At 42.6% G+C, this 14,071-nt stretch overlaps 1 protein-coding gene across 1 annotated transcript in view; it reads right to left on the reverse strand.

Annotated features, from left to right (window-relative positions):
- The window catches only part of LOC120793187 (AP-3 complex subunit beta-2), a 42,475-nt gene extending 29,647 nt beyond the window's left edge, over window positions 1-12,828 (reverse strand). Inside the window, exon 1 of the mRNA XM_040132997.1 lies at window positions 12,716-12,828. Coding sequence (XP_039988931.1) covers window positions 12,716-12,828 — 113 coding nt within the window. The remainder of the gene's footprint in view (window positions 1-12,715) is intronic.
- Window positions 12,829-14,071: the final 1,243 nt, after the last annotated feature.

Here is a 14,071-nt window from a genome sequence, read left to right on the forward strand (position 1 = left end):
CTCTCTGCCACACACTTCAAAACCGACATTCATCAAAGAGTGTCAAATTAAACCTGACAGTATCTGCAAAACGCTGTTTGCGAAGGATTATTTTTGGACGCGAGCGGCGAACTGACGCTGGTTTCTTGGTTACAAATATGTGGCTGTGTCCCAAAACAAACCGAAAGAAGCAAAGATAACTTGCCCACAGCACTGAGAGCCCAGACATGAGGATGAGTAATGCTAATTCTGATTTTGAGCAGAAAATGAAGGTCCCGCTGGTTCATTTCTCCCTGTGAAATCATGATGATGGGTTGTAGCCTCTGGCTATGACTTCAGAAAATTTGAGCTTTTCTATCAACTAGTCTTTTTTATTACAGCCTGAGCCCTCCTCCGTCGACTGCCTTTGATGTTAACTTCTAAACCTGACCTGCTACTTTGTTCTGTTTCTGCAAGACTTAAAGACAAAACTATGAAATAAAAGTTGAACCAAAAACGCCTAAAAAATAAATAAATATTAATCTACTGGTGGCATAGCTTGGATTTCAAAGCCAAATTTGTTATTTGGTTGCGTTTTTTTCTTATGCCTTTGAATAACTGTGCATATGTAGATTGTAGAGTCTACAGCCATGTAGCAGCTCTTTGAGGCTATAGTTAGCCACATCAGTGTTTAAAGCTTAACTCTAACGCCAGCATGCTAACGTGCTCACAGTGACAAAGCTAACATGCTGGCGCCTAGCACGTATAATGTTTACCGCCGTTGCTGCATTAGTTTGCTTGCTAGCGTGCTAATATTCGCTAATGAGCATTAAACACAAATTACAGTTTGGCCCGGTAATGTCACTAGTTTAGCAGGTAATTTGGTCGTGAACCAAAGTGCGGGGCAAATTAAACTATTTAGCTGGTGATGCCACTTAATGACAATTTGAGGGTTTACCGAGGAGAGTTTTAATGTGTATGCCGAATTTCATTACAACTCATGCGGTATCTGTTGAGACTAAAATATCGACCTCGTGGTGGCACTACAGGACAAGTCAGGGGGATCACCAAAGTCATTAGGACTCATCCTCCAGTTTCATGAGAAAATCCAGCCAGCAGTTGTTGAGATATTTCAGTCTGGACCAAAGCGGCAGACAGGCCGACAGACAAACAGTGCCATCCCCAGAAATCCCAACACTAACTCATGATCTTACAGGCCAACTTGATGAGCAAATGTCTAAATTTACCAGACACTCTCCCGTGTTTTCACCTGCAAACATGTAATGGTGGAGAAATGTACCATCTAAAGGGTTAATTTGTTTCACAGCTTGTTTTAATTAACCACCCTGATCAGCCCCACTAATTAATAAAGTGATAGGGACTCATGCGGTTTGTTTGATGACAAACAAGTCTTTAGAAAATCTAATTAAAACTAGACCTGAAAACACTGCCTACATTGGCTGTAGCGGCGGCCAACCTGTCAAAGTGGAATTACTAGCAATTGCAACCACGGACAAGTTATACATTAATCACCAAGAGTAGAAGGAGTAGAGGTAGTAGTAGAAAAAAAAAGTGTGACAACATTACAATTTAAGACAGTAACATCTTCCTCACCAATTTATACACTAAAAGTTGTCTTTGCTACAGTATTTTATCTGTTAAAGCATGAGCTACAGTGGCCTAACAGATAGAATGACTCAGTAAATGAGAAGGTTAGACCCAGAATTTATGAATAAAGCAGAAGACAAAATACTCCGCAGCAGTTCCAGGAAAAAGATGACAGCCCCAGGTACTTCACAGTCTATATGCTCCAACATGATGTATTGTTACGGACTGTAAATGCTACCTCGGTAAATTATTTTAGAAAATAAAGCCTGCGCACCGAGAGGAAAAACGACCCTCTGACTGGGCTTATACTTTTCTGCTCATGCCCAAAGGGCCCACAGTAATTCTACACCAGCGCTGGTTCTCTCATTTCTCTGGATTTTGTCCCGTCCGGCCGAACAACAGCTGAATTTACAAACAGCTCTGAATTATTTAACCTACTGTGGGTCAACGGACTCCACCGGCGGTCAGGTTACCTGGCACCACAGCCAAGAGATCAGCAGGAGTCTCCCAGGTGGAAAGTCTCCGTGGAAGTAGGCCAGTGTTCAATGATAAAATGTCATTTTTTTTTTTTCTCTCTCTCACCAAGAACAGAACCCTGCACAACTGCAATAACATGAGAAGAAATAGCTGTGACAGTGTATTTGCATGAATCAGAGGAGAGTGAAGGACTGAAGAGGCTGTTTTACATAAGCTGGCTCTTTCAGCAAAGACTTTAAAAGTTTCTGGTTTTTCCATGGTGACAGATTTAAAATATGCCTCCTCAAACCAACCAGGACTGTGTTTTAGCAGAGCTCTCAACCTGTAAAATTAAAGAAACGACTCCGGTTTGTAGGTGTGACCCATTAAATCCAGAAGTAAATTCATATGTCTCTGTAAGCAAATCTATTTCTGAGGAGCCCCACTTTTGATGTCCGTTTTAAAAAATTTGCAGTCTAATTAATTAAAGACCGCTGCAGCTCCTACAGCCTTGGCATGTCAAGCGCACTACAGGTCAGATTCCTGCTTCAGTGTGCAAAGAAATGTCTTATTGTAACAGCAACAATAAAAAGAAGCTATGGATTTTTATAGAGGTAAACCGGTACCTTTTCTCTGTCCTCTTTCTTAACCAAGTCTATTAGCTTTTTTCTTTTTGGCTGCGACTTTTTCGTGGCATTATGAGGTCTTATACCAGTGTTTCCCATCTGTCTTTGTCTTGTGACCCTTAAGAGTGAAGCCATGTCTACTCTGAAGCCCATTTCACATGTTGCATACGTCTCTGATTTTTGAGCAGTTCAACTGAAGGAAGATGTTCCCTGAAGTTATCCTTGGACCAGAGCTGAAACGATTAGTCGGTTGAACGGCTGTTCGATCGCCGGAAAATAAATCAGAACTATTTTTTCTTATCAAGTATTTGTGATTTTTCAAACTAAAATGTCTGCATATTTCTGGTTTATATCTCTGTAAACTGATTATTTGGGGGTTTTGGACAAAATAAGACATCTGAAAATGTGAAACTGTGATGGGCATTTTCAGCATTTTTTGAAATTTTATAGGCCAAACAACTTATCGATTAATTGTACAGTGTGAATTGACGATTAAATAATTTGTCAGTTTGAATGATAAGGAAAATAATTCCTAGTTGCAGCCATAAAGTCTATTTTCTTTCTTCCAGTCCGCACTTTTATCTGTGCACATTAAGGTTTTATAGTCATGGTCCCCGACCTTTTTGGCTGTGTCCCTTTTACAACTCAGTACGGTCTACTCACCCCCCTTTGCCATACGCTTCATGTATCTATGAGTTGCAAGCAGTCCAACTAAAGAACAATATTTTATTTTAACAGTTTTAGAAGCCTGGAGAGGCCAAAAGATTTAATATTTCACAATGCAAAAGCAAAGATTGGAGAAGTCCAAAAAATATGTGAATTTGTGTTGAAGAAATATATTTTTCCTCATTTGCTCTCTATTTAATTGTCTTGTGACTTCCAACCACGGAGTCGGAAGATTGTGAGGGCTTCCGACTCCGTGGTTGGGATGCACTGAGTCTCCATCTAATCATTCTGTTATCTCAGCCTTTTAAATTTATCATCCAGTTGGAGTCATTGTAATCGGCACTGGAAACGAAGCAGCTGAATGCCCTTAAATATAAATGTAGCATGACAGGGTCTGGATTCTCCTGGGTTATCCTACCGCAAAGGTTGATTTTGGAAACTGCCGCCAGCACCGCCGCCACCTTCCTCCAGTGCTGCTCGTTCCTCCTGGTCTCCACCACCTCCTCCACCACCTCCTCCTCCTCCTCCTCCTCCTCCTCCTCCTCCACCTGTACCTCCAGATCGGAGGTGGCGCAGCTCATCAGGCTGCAGGGCGCTGTACCAGGCCTGCTGCCCGCTGTCAGGGGTCAGCACCGGGCTCTTGTCCTCCTCCTGGCCCTGGACCTGACTCTGCACCGTCTTCACAATGTTCACCGCGTTCACCGGCAGCTGCAGCAGCTTTTGCATGGTGGTCATGTTTGAAACTTGGTCGGCTCTAAAAGCTCGAGATCAACCTGTAGAATCCCGGAGATAAAGTGGAGAGACAGCAGTTTTCTTGGGCGACTCCTTGGGGTAAATCAATGTGTGAAATTCTCCAGATCCTCTTCATACAGTTTCCACACGGTGACCAGCAGCTTCAGTTGGACTCTGTTGTTATAAATACTCCTTCCCTCAGAGGTTAAAGATATCCAATGTGGACGTTTCTGGCAAGAACGATGCAACAAACCTCTTCAGAAATGCTCCGGTACCTGCTCAAACCCCTCGCCACAGTGGCAAGGTGGATATACTTTGCTGCCTAAGTGCTGTAACCCGGATCCTCCGGCGCGCCGCGGCACTGTGGGGTTTTTCCTTCTGTTACTGCTGAGTCTGTACGCATCCAGTGAAGCAGCAGACATCAGCTCCTCCGTAAATGGATGCTCGGCAGAGAGGGGCGTGGAGTTTTATTTGCCGTGGAGCCTCTCCTCTCGTGACTCCTCCCGCTGCTCATGTGGTTCCTGTTGCTGCACCAGTCTTTCTCTGCCTCTCTGTGTGTACACAGTGTGTCCTCATATTCGTATCCGAGCTCTCTGACAATGACATAGCCTCTCCCATCTTTTGCCACGTTATCACCCCCACCACCACCACCACCACCACCCCGCATCACGCTTATCTTCTTTCCTCCGCCTCTTCACGTTAACTGGTACAAATCCTGCTTCTTTCAATCATGTTAAGTCTCACTCTATCACAGCTTCCTTTATCTGCCTGCATCCGAAGTCACTGCCAACAAACCTTTGCCGATACCCGACAGATGCTTTTGAATATCCCTCGTTCTTTTGCTCATTATGTTTAAACATTTTCCTGTCTTATTCATATTTAATATTCAGTGTGGCGTCTTTTTTTTCTTGTCTTACATGACTCAGCTTTCTTGGCAGTGTCGTGATTAGGACATCTTTCTCTCTCTCTCTCTCTCTCCCACTCATTTCTGTTTGGCTCTAACCAAAATAACTGCCTTGAAGCACAATTCACATATGCTCTTCCTGTGATCTGTAGCAGCTTAATTAGGATTTGTTGACATTTGCTAAAGACTAACAAGATTTTTAACCTGTGATGTCAACAAAAACTACACCCCAGGGCTGCAGCATTTACGGTGAATAGCACTGACGGTGGCAATCCAGTGCAGAGTGCTTTATAGTGCCGTAACGACTAATGCAATGCTGGACAGAAAACAGAGAAAATTCCTTCTTGCAGTCGCTTCAGTGAGAGTTTTTGACGGTATAGGAAACAGGAATCTTTGACCCCTTAGTTCTCAATTTATGAGGAAGATGTTTCTTTTAAAAAAAAAAAAAAAAAATCTGCTCCATCTCTAGTAGAAAATGAAAACATCACAGCCATCATTTAAAACGTCTACTGCCAAATATGAATGAGAAACCTTTTTTTTTTCTTGTCTTACATGACTCAGCTTTCTTGGCAGTGTCGTGATTAGGACATCTTTCTCTCTCTCTCTCTCTCTCCCACTCATTTCTGTTTGGCTCTAACCAAAATAACTGCCTTGAAGCACAATTCACATATGCTCTTCCTGTGATCTGTAGCAGCTTAATTAGGATTTGTTGACATTTGCTAAAGACTAACAAGATTTTTAACCTGTGATGTCAACAAAAACTACACCCCAGGGCTGCAGCATTTACGGTGAATAGCACTGACGGTGGCAATCCAGTGCAGAGTGCTTTATAGTGCCGTAACGACTAATGCAATGCTGGACAGAAAACAGAGAAAATTCCTTCTTGCAGTCGCTTCAGTGAGAGTTTTTGACGGTATAGGAAACAGGAATCTTTGACCCCTTAGTTCTCAATTTATGAGGAAGATGTTTCTTTTAAAAAAAAAAAAAAAATCTGCTCCATCTCTAGTAGAAAAATGAAAAACATCACAGCCATCATTTAAAACGTCTACTGCCAAATATGAATGAGAAACCTTTTTTTTTTTTTCTTTAGATTTTTTTCCTTTTCTTCTCAAAACTTTTATGTTCGATTTCGGATTCAGCGCAGTGGTATCATATTCTCTAAATGAAAGGAGCTTTTGATAACAGGGCATCTCAAAAGAAATGGGAATATAGGAAGAAATGGGCTTTCATGAATTAATAAACTCTAATATGTCCTGAAGATGGATAATTCATATTCATCCCCTACTGGGACCATAATGGAAAGAAGACTTTTAGCTGTACTCTGATATCCTTCATTGCGTTTAAAATCCTGTTGCATGTGCATTTTTTCTAAAGGGAAAAGTTTGACAATTTTGGCGGATACGTTTATTTGCTTTCTTTCCAAGAGTTGAGCTGATTCCCCGTTTCCAGTCTTTATGCTAAGATAACCTTCCCATCTAATTTTCAACATAAAGGCAAAAAAGATTATTTCTCAAAATGTCCAACTATTCCTTTTAAAACAGCAATTTTTGACTTTTATCAGCCTATAGGGGGGGAGCAAAAAAAAAAAAAAAGCCAAAAACAACACAGATGTTTTTGACCCGGCTTATGGTATGATGTAAACGATAGAAATTTAGAAGTCACATTTAAACAATAAGGCAAGCTCCAAAACCAATCAAAAGAAAAAGCCAAAGATCCCACAGAAACAGCAGCTGAGAAGGGAAACTGTCAACATGCAAAATACAAACTAATACTTGATTTGACACTGACAAATATGTTGCAGTGACCCACAGCAAAATCGTACAAGCCAGAAATCCCGAGTTTTTTCTGACTCTGAAATCTCTATAACAGGCAGATAAATAATCACTAACATCAATCAACAACCCCGTTAAACTTAAAATAGTCATTTCATGCTGAAGGACAGTAAACACCGTTTAAAAGAGTGGGAAATATGTTTTGTTTTTTTTGTTTTTTTCCGCTCAGGGTAATAACACACAGAGATTGACAAGGTTTGAGGACTGAAGCAACATTTCACACCTGCCGTGTTTCCAAGGAGACGACTGTGAAGGTCGAGTCAGCGCTTTCACCCTCGAGTTTACAGACAAACTGGTGAAATTACGTTAACTGAGGGAGATATCATCTTCTGCGAACACAGATCTGCATACCAGCAGCGGCAGAACAATTAACCCTCAATGGGACTTCGTCATTCACAAATGTCACTGAGGAAAACTGCTAAAAACAAACAAACAAACAAACAAACAAACAAACAAAAACCCACAAACTCTTAACCAAGGATATTATCCCATGACTGACATCTCCTCTAACCAATATTATCAAAGGATTTTTAATATGTTTATAACATTTGCTAGAAGGAAGTGAAAAAGACAACAGCACCTGTTGAGTCACATGCTTGAGTAGTACGATGGTAAATCCATTTTAAACAATAAAATACAGGAAAATCATTTACCAAAAAAATATTGCTTGATAGCCCAGACTGTTTTCTAACACTTTTTGTCATTTCATATGAAGATTTCTAAAAATTTGTCTTTAAAACCTTTAAAAACTCCACGCCTAACTCACAAAGGGATAGAAATTTCCATAATGACTCCATCTATTCTTCCGTTGTTGTGATATAGAAGATCGGACAAGTTACACATATATCTTTCTTAGGTGGATGTTTGTAAGTTTTATAGCAAGACGAAAGGCATTTGCATATTTTTCCATGTTATGGATGTGATCTGTGTAGATTCATGGCTACTGTGCCACAGCGCTAGTGAGATGCGGTAAATCACAGAAGGGGGAACTGGGCCTCAGAGAGTTCGAGGCAGATGTTCTCTGCTCAGAAGGCACAGGCAAAGTCAAACGCGGGCGGCCAAGCGATGAAGAATCTCTCCCAAAGCAGCAAAAAAAAAAAAAAAAAAGGAAGAGAGAGTCGCTCCCCAACTCCAGAGATCCCTGGCCGTGTCACACTGAAGAGCAAGGGCGGTGTAAAAATGACAACGGCACTGGGCCGACACCAGCGAAGAGCAGAAAATGTGACGTACACCAAAGGAACTGGCTGGTTGAGCTTCATGAGTGACAGATGGATGACTGTCAGCGGGGGACTTTTCTAACACATCCAGCGAGGAGATTCAGTCTGTCTTTCGTTACATGAATTATCATGTTATAAACACATAGAATCCTATCTTATCATTTTAGTTTATAAACTAACGAACTGATATATGCAATTGGAAATCATGAAAAAATATAGATAGACTTATGGAACGCAGCCGTTTATAAATGACTGTGCTCCAAAAAAAAAAAGGTCAAGGGTCATTTTGGGAACATGAGCACAGGAAATGTATTTTAGGCCTAAATTCAATTAAAATGAAAGGTCTTTGATTTTTTTTTTTTTTTAACAATTAATATTAATAATAAGTCCCATAGCGGGTTAATAAAGGCTGAATTGAACCACATGTAGTTTAAAACTAAAGACTAATGCCAAACAGCATCAAGGCAAAAGCACTTCCAGATCCAAAGGTCACAGCTCACAGTCACAAATCTGCCACCTGCAGACAACGAGCTCCCTCTGCTGGCGAATTATGGCGACGCCGTGGGTGTTTACTGGTGAGGCTTATTGGTGCACCGGTCGTTATGCTGCTCGACCCACTTATCCTGCACAGTTTCGGTGCCAGTTTCAGTGGAGCAACAGCGAGGGCAATAAGCAGTGGTGCGATGCCTTAACATGCCATTTACCAGGCTGCCATACAGGCATACTGGACGGGCGTAAAACCAAACAGGCCAGATTGAAAGCAGGCATGGGTGCGCAAAACTCGAAAAGGCTCCAGCTCGTTTACAGAAACCATGAAAGAAGACAAACAAAGCATTAGGACTTTATCTAAGGGGATTCATTGTATTAATCCGTTGATTGTTGATTGATCATTTGTTCTATAAAAAATAACTAGTAAGCAGCAGCGAGAGTCAAAAGTGCCCTAGAAAAATGTCGTAGAACACAGATGGCGTCTTGTTTTCTCGGACCCACAGTCCAAAACCCAGCGATATCCAGTTCACTATCACGTCAGACCAATAAAGGTGGTGAATTCTCACATTTGAGGAGCTAATAAAGTTAATAAATGTCAAAAACATCATCTCTTAGCAGACATTTCGAAATATGTGCACGTACCGGGACGCCTCTGCAGACATACAGTATAACTGATCATATATTGGCACTGATGAGTCATGTGAATGAATTTAAAAGTATTAGTCAGCACAGCTATGCAAACGCCCTTAACAACAATGGTGGTGTTATCTCTGTTTAAGTGAAACCAAATAACTGCTCACTATGCATTTCTTTTACACAGGTGATGACAGTTTTTAAAGGCCACACACACCCGCCCGGCCTTTTTCACTTATTTCGTCTGATTACACCTCTTCTCAGGACCGTGTCGGCGGGTACAGACTGTCCTTGATTGGCTTTTCTTCATAGAACTGAGCCAGAACGAAAACCACGAGATTCTTTCACCTGTGCGTTTCGTGCGAAGACGATATCAATATCAGGGACCTCCAGCCGAAGCATCTACACGGAATTCAACCATGGTTGCTCATATTATTTACACCTGCGCTTTTTCTGCTGTGGAAAATGTCTCCGGTGGGAAAAAAAGCCCCCGTCGGCCTGAGCAGGGCCTGAAACATGTGTTGATGATGCAAAAGGGCGCCTTCACGTCCGCAACTTGAGCTTCGTGACAAACTGAACAATACGACCCTGTTACCACATGCGACCATTTCCAAACAGTATGCATCCATACAGAGCCCCAGGTTCTTCCCTGCGGGCGTTTGCATGGTGAACATGGGACATTTGACATGTCCCAGCTGGAAAAGCGGGTGTAAATAATAAAGATTAGGATGTCTACCAAAAAGAAGACCTACGGTGATGCCAAGATGGAACTGCCTTTCTGCAGCTGTTTGTGACTTCTTTTTTCTTCCTCCAAATGTTTGTGTGTAGAAGCTGCTCTGGTAAAGATCTAACTTGGAGTGGCCTGGCCTGACTCCAACCCTCCGCCCATATGTTGTCCCCTACTGTCATCATATAGCGATAGAAATAACATCATTGATTTCCACTTGTATCCTTTTTTTTTTTATGGATATAAATGTCTTCACCTCCTTCACCTCCTCCTCAACAAAGCAAGCAAACAACTGTATCAGCTTGAATCTACCGTATCTTCTAGTTTACAAATAGGCAGCATGAAGTCTTAAATGACCAGTAAATCTTTTGATGCTTAAAAGGAAACAAGTGAAAACAGGTCCTTACCCAGCCCTACCCTAGGCCCAAACTGTTAGATCAAGTTGCATTCATTGTTCTTCCTGCCAAAGAATTAAAAAAAAAAAAAAAAAAAGGAAAAGAAAGAAAGAAAAGGAAAGATGTCTTTTTGGACATATAGCAATGTCTTGGTTAGCTTGGGTAACTGTTGCCAGTATATGGAGTAAATAGCGTTCATCTTTATCCCACTTTATCCTTTCTAAGATGCTCCCCTCGTATAATTTACACCCTAAAGTTTTGTAGCCTACTAGCTGTACAGTGGATGATGAATAAACCCTGTTTCAACGGTAAATGCTTCCCTATGTTCAATAAGCTGCACGTGCCGTTTATGATCTATCTGCACAGCACTGTTTTCCACGGCTCTCCCGTGACAAGAATAGTCCATTTAGGTAAGCGTCCCCACGAGGGGTGATGAGGCAAACGCAGCGTAAAGATGTACCACACGTGCCTGGTGACTTATTGCAAAGAGTCTGAGTAGCTCGGCTTTCTGAGAAAAGCTGTTGGATTGAGTTCCCGCACTGTCCTTCGGTCGGACCGAGGACAAGCCTCCTGCGTGTAAAAGGACACCTGGAGGACCGAGTTGTTCTCCGGGCCCAGACACCGCCGTGCTAACTTACTGACAGGTTTCCCTCAAAAGTGAGAAATCTGCCGACGCAGTTTGTTTGTGTTTGGCAGCTCCATGTCTGAGACCATCCCTGTCGCCCCGATGAATAATTCAGCATTTCGGTTTTTTTTTTTTGGCCAGTACACCTGCAGTTAGGGAACTGATGATTTAGCCCCTTTGCTGCACCGACCGCTGCCTCGTGTTGCTTTAAAAACTGAATTGCAGTCGTGTCCTCAGAAACCAATAAATCTTTCGATGTAAAATGGGGGAATGTGAGTAATGGCTTCAGACAGGCTTTAAAAAAAAATGGAAACCTCTTCTTCAAGTCTTTCTGCGTCACATTGTTTTACTTCACGGTTTTTGTGGCTGTGGAAGAATAGCGAGCTTTAAGGCATACTTTTAAAGTTTTTCACTGGGTTTCAGTGTGAGATAGAATAAACAGCCTGCCTGTTTGATGGCACTGTAAATTTACTTCAGTCTGATATAAACTATGCCACTTTTTACTACTTCCTATCCATTTCCATGCCTTATGTGGTGCTAGTAAACTGACTATCGTTGGGCCATGACTAGAGCTGGACTGACAAATCGGCTGAGACTTGCTAACTGAAGCTGTATGGTATTGTATTGGCGTGTGTCTCAGTACAGAAGTGGCAAACTAGATTTGATTTCCTTTAGAGGCAGGATCTATAGCAGCAGAGCAAGTTGATATTTCAACTGTAAAATAGCTTGTTCACAAGTCTTAAAACAAACAAACAAACAAAAAGTAATAATCTGAGGGATCCATATCAAGACTGCTGTTTATGTTATGTGTTTATGTAAAGACAAAAAAACAACTATCAGCCAACATGTCATTATTGGATTTTCAGTATCGACTTCATCAAGTATCGGCCTGGTTATAACTAAGAATATGCTGTTGGACTTTAAAGAAGTGATCCTTTGCTTTATGTATTTGTTTTGGTGCATTTTTAACTTTTTTTTTTTTTTTTTTTTGGATACTTCAAATACCAAACAACAAATCAGTGAATCTACAAACTATCCAGTGGTTAACTGTTGGCTGGAGCCCTCGTTATCAATATCGTTCTTGTCGCTGTTGTTGTGCTTCTCAAGCCACGTCGCTGTACGGAAGCGTCATTCAAAGGACACAACTGGGATCCTGGGTGAGAACAAGGACAAACTCGGGACAAAAAAAAGAAAAATGATAGAGTATAAAGGAGGGTAAAAGCGGCTCGTCCATTCCCAGACCTCTTCGGCTTCACCGAATGGAGGCTCGGTTGTGACTCCGCACCAACGGCCGGTACTGAAGCCTATTTCCGGCGGAGGTAGCGTCGGGTCCAGGTGTAGGCGCCCTGCTCGCGCGGATCCCGCCGCCGCTCTGCGCGCTGTCCAGCAGGGGTGGTGCTGAAAGGCCGGAGCGGAGGCCCGGGATCCGCGCCCGACGGGGCCTTCCTCGCACCTCGCCCCCCGCGAACATGACAGAAATGCTGCCGAGGCGGACACCGCCGCCCCTCGGCTTGACACGCGCGTGTCACGGCACCGGGCCTTCGTTTGACGCGGTACGAGCTCAAATCACGGTGAGAGACTCGCGGCCGGGGAGGAAGCAGGCGCCGCTTTCGGGCACGGGCCCGGTGATAAACAAAGTTCAGTCTGGTGGCTTGTTTTTTTTTTTTTTTTTTTGTCAGACTGCATTGCGTCCACCGACTGTAAAACACACACTTCCTATGCATCTAAACGGGCAGGAAAGCGCACCTCCCCCGCCATAAGCTGCACCGGGTACAACACTCCCCCCCCCTCCACGATATGACAAACAACAACGGCGTCCAGCGGCACCCAGGCAGGTGGCTCCGTACCTTTTGTAGTCGGAGGAGAAAATCCCTCCGCTCGCCGGGTCGTGACCATACTCAGGCTCCCCGACGCTGGACGACCCCCCCTTCTCGTCGTTGAAAGCAGAGCTGGCGGACATTGCCGTGGCTTTCTGCTGGTTTTCTTGTTCTTGTTGTTGCTGTTGTTTGTTTGTTTTTTTTGCTTTTTTTTTTTTTTTTTTGCTTTTTTCTCGCCCTCGCGGAGCAGCGATGGAGATTCAGCGCAGGGAAGCAGCGGGATATGCGGCTCTTAAAGGCGCACAGACGCGCAGCCTCTGTCCCTGGGATGCTCGGTGCAGAGGGGGACGATGGCTGGGAGAGGAGGGGGGAGGGAAGATGATGCGCTGGTCATGTGATTTCTTTTTTTTTTTTTTTTTTTTTTTTTACGGATTGTAGTTCTTAAAACCCTGGGGTATTGGACACACGTTTACCAGACATCCGTGATATTTCCTCATCTCTCTTTTTCCGGCTGATGTGGAAATAGGGTGTGTGGTTCGCATAGGTTTGCAAACAAAGGAAGACTTGTACTCTATTCCTTACCTTTACATGGAATCAATTGAAAATGTTTATGGCGTTACCAGCCAGGAAGAAAAACTCCAACCCTCCGCCCATATGTTATCCCTACTGTCATCATATAGCAATAGAAATAAAATGATTGATTCCTACTTGTATCCTTTATATATATATATATATATATATATATATATATATATATATATATATATATATATATATAAATGTCCTCATCTCCTCCTCACAAAGTTCACCAAAGCAAGCAAACAACTGTATCAGCATGAATCTACCGTATCTTCTAGTTTGAATGACCAGTAAATCTTTTGATGCTTAAAAGAAAACAAGTGAAAACAGGTCCTTACAACTCTGTGTCTTTCTCAGGAAGGGGGGGGGGGTCTAGACTCCTCTGCCCCCCCCTATAATTTCTGCCTCAGACTAAAACCTCACAGTGAAAACATCACATAGTAATCACAGTGTGTTGAGAGAAGAGGGCTGAAATATGCACAGATTTCAGATTGTGCACCTTTCGAAATGCGTTATACACATTTCATTGCAAATGGTCCTACTAGACCACCGTGGGCGCACGTGCTTACCTGTTCACTCAGTTATTTGTACAGGTGCAGCAGGTATTTTCATCGTATTAAACGTAACTTTAGACAGGGGCACCGTCTGGTGTGGTGCATGTTGGTAGCTGTGCTAGAACACTTGTTAAAACAGAAAGTGGTGATTTTTTTTCTCTCGCTTTACTGTCTGAGACCAGTGATGGACAGTGACAAAGTACATTTACTAAATTACTGTACTTAAGTACAAGGTAATTGTACAATGTCTTCG

The sequence above is a fragment of the Xiphias gladius genome, chromosome 8, assembly GCF_016859285.1.
Source record: "Xiphias gladius isolate SHS-SW01 ecotype Sanya breed wild chromosome 8, ASM1685928v1, whole genome shotgun sequence".
NCBI classification, from domain to species: domain Eukaryota; kingdom Metazoa; phylum Chordata; class Actinopteri; order Istiophoriformes; family Xiphiidae; genus Xiphias; species Xiphias gladius.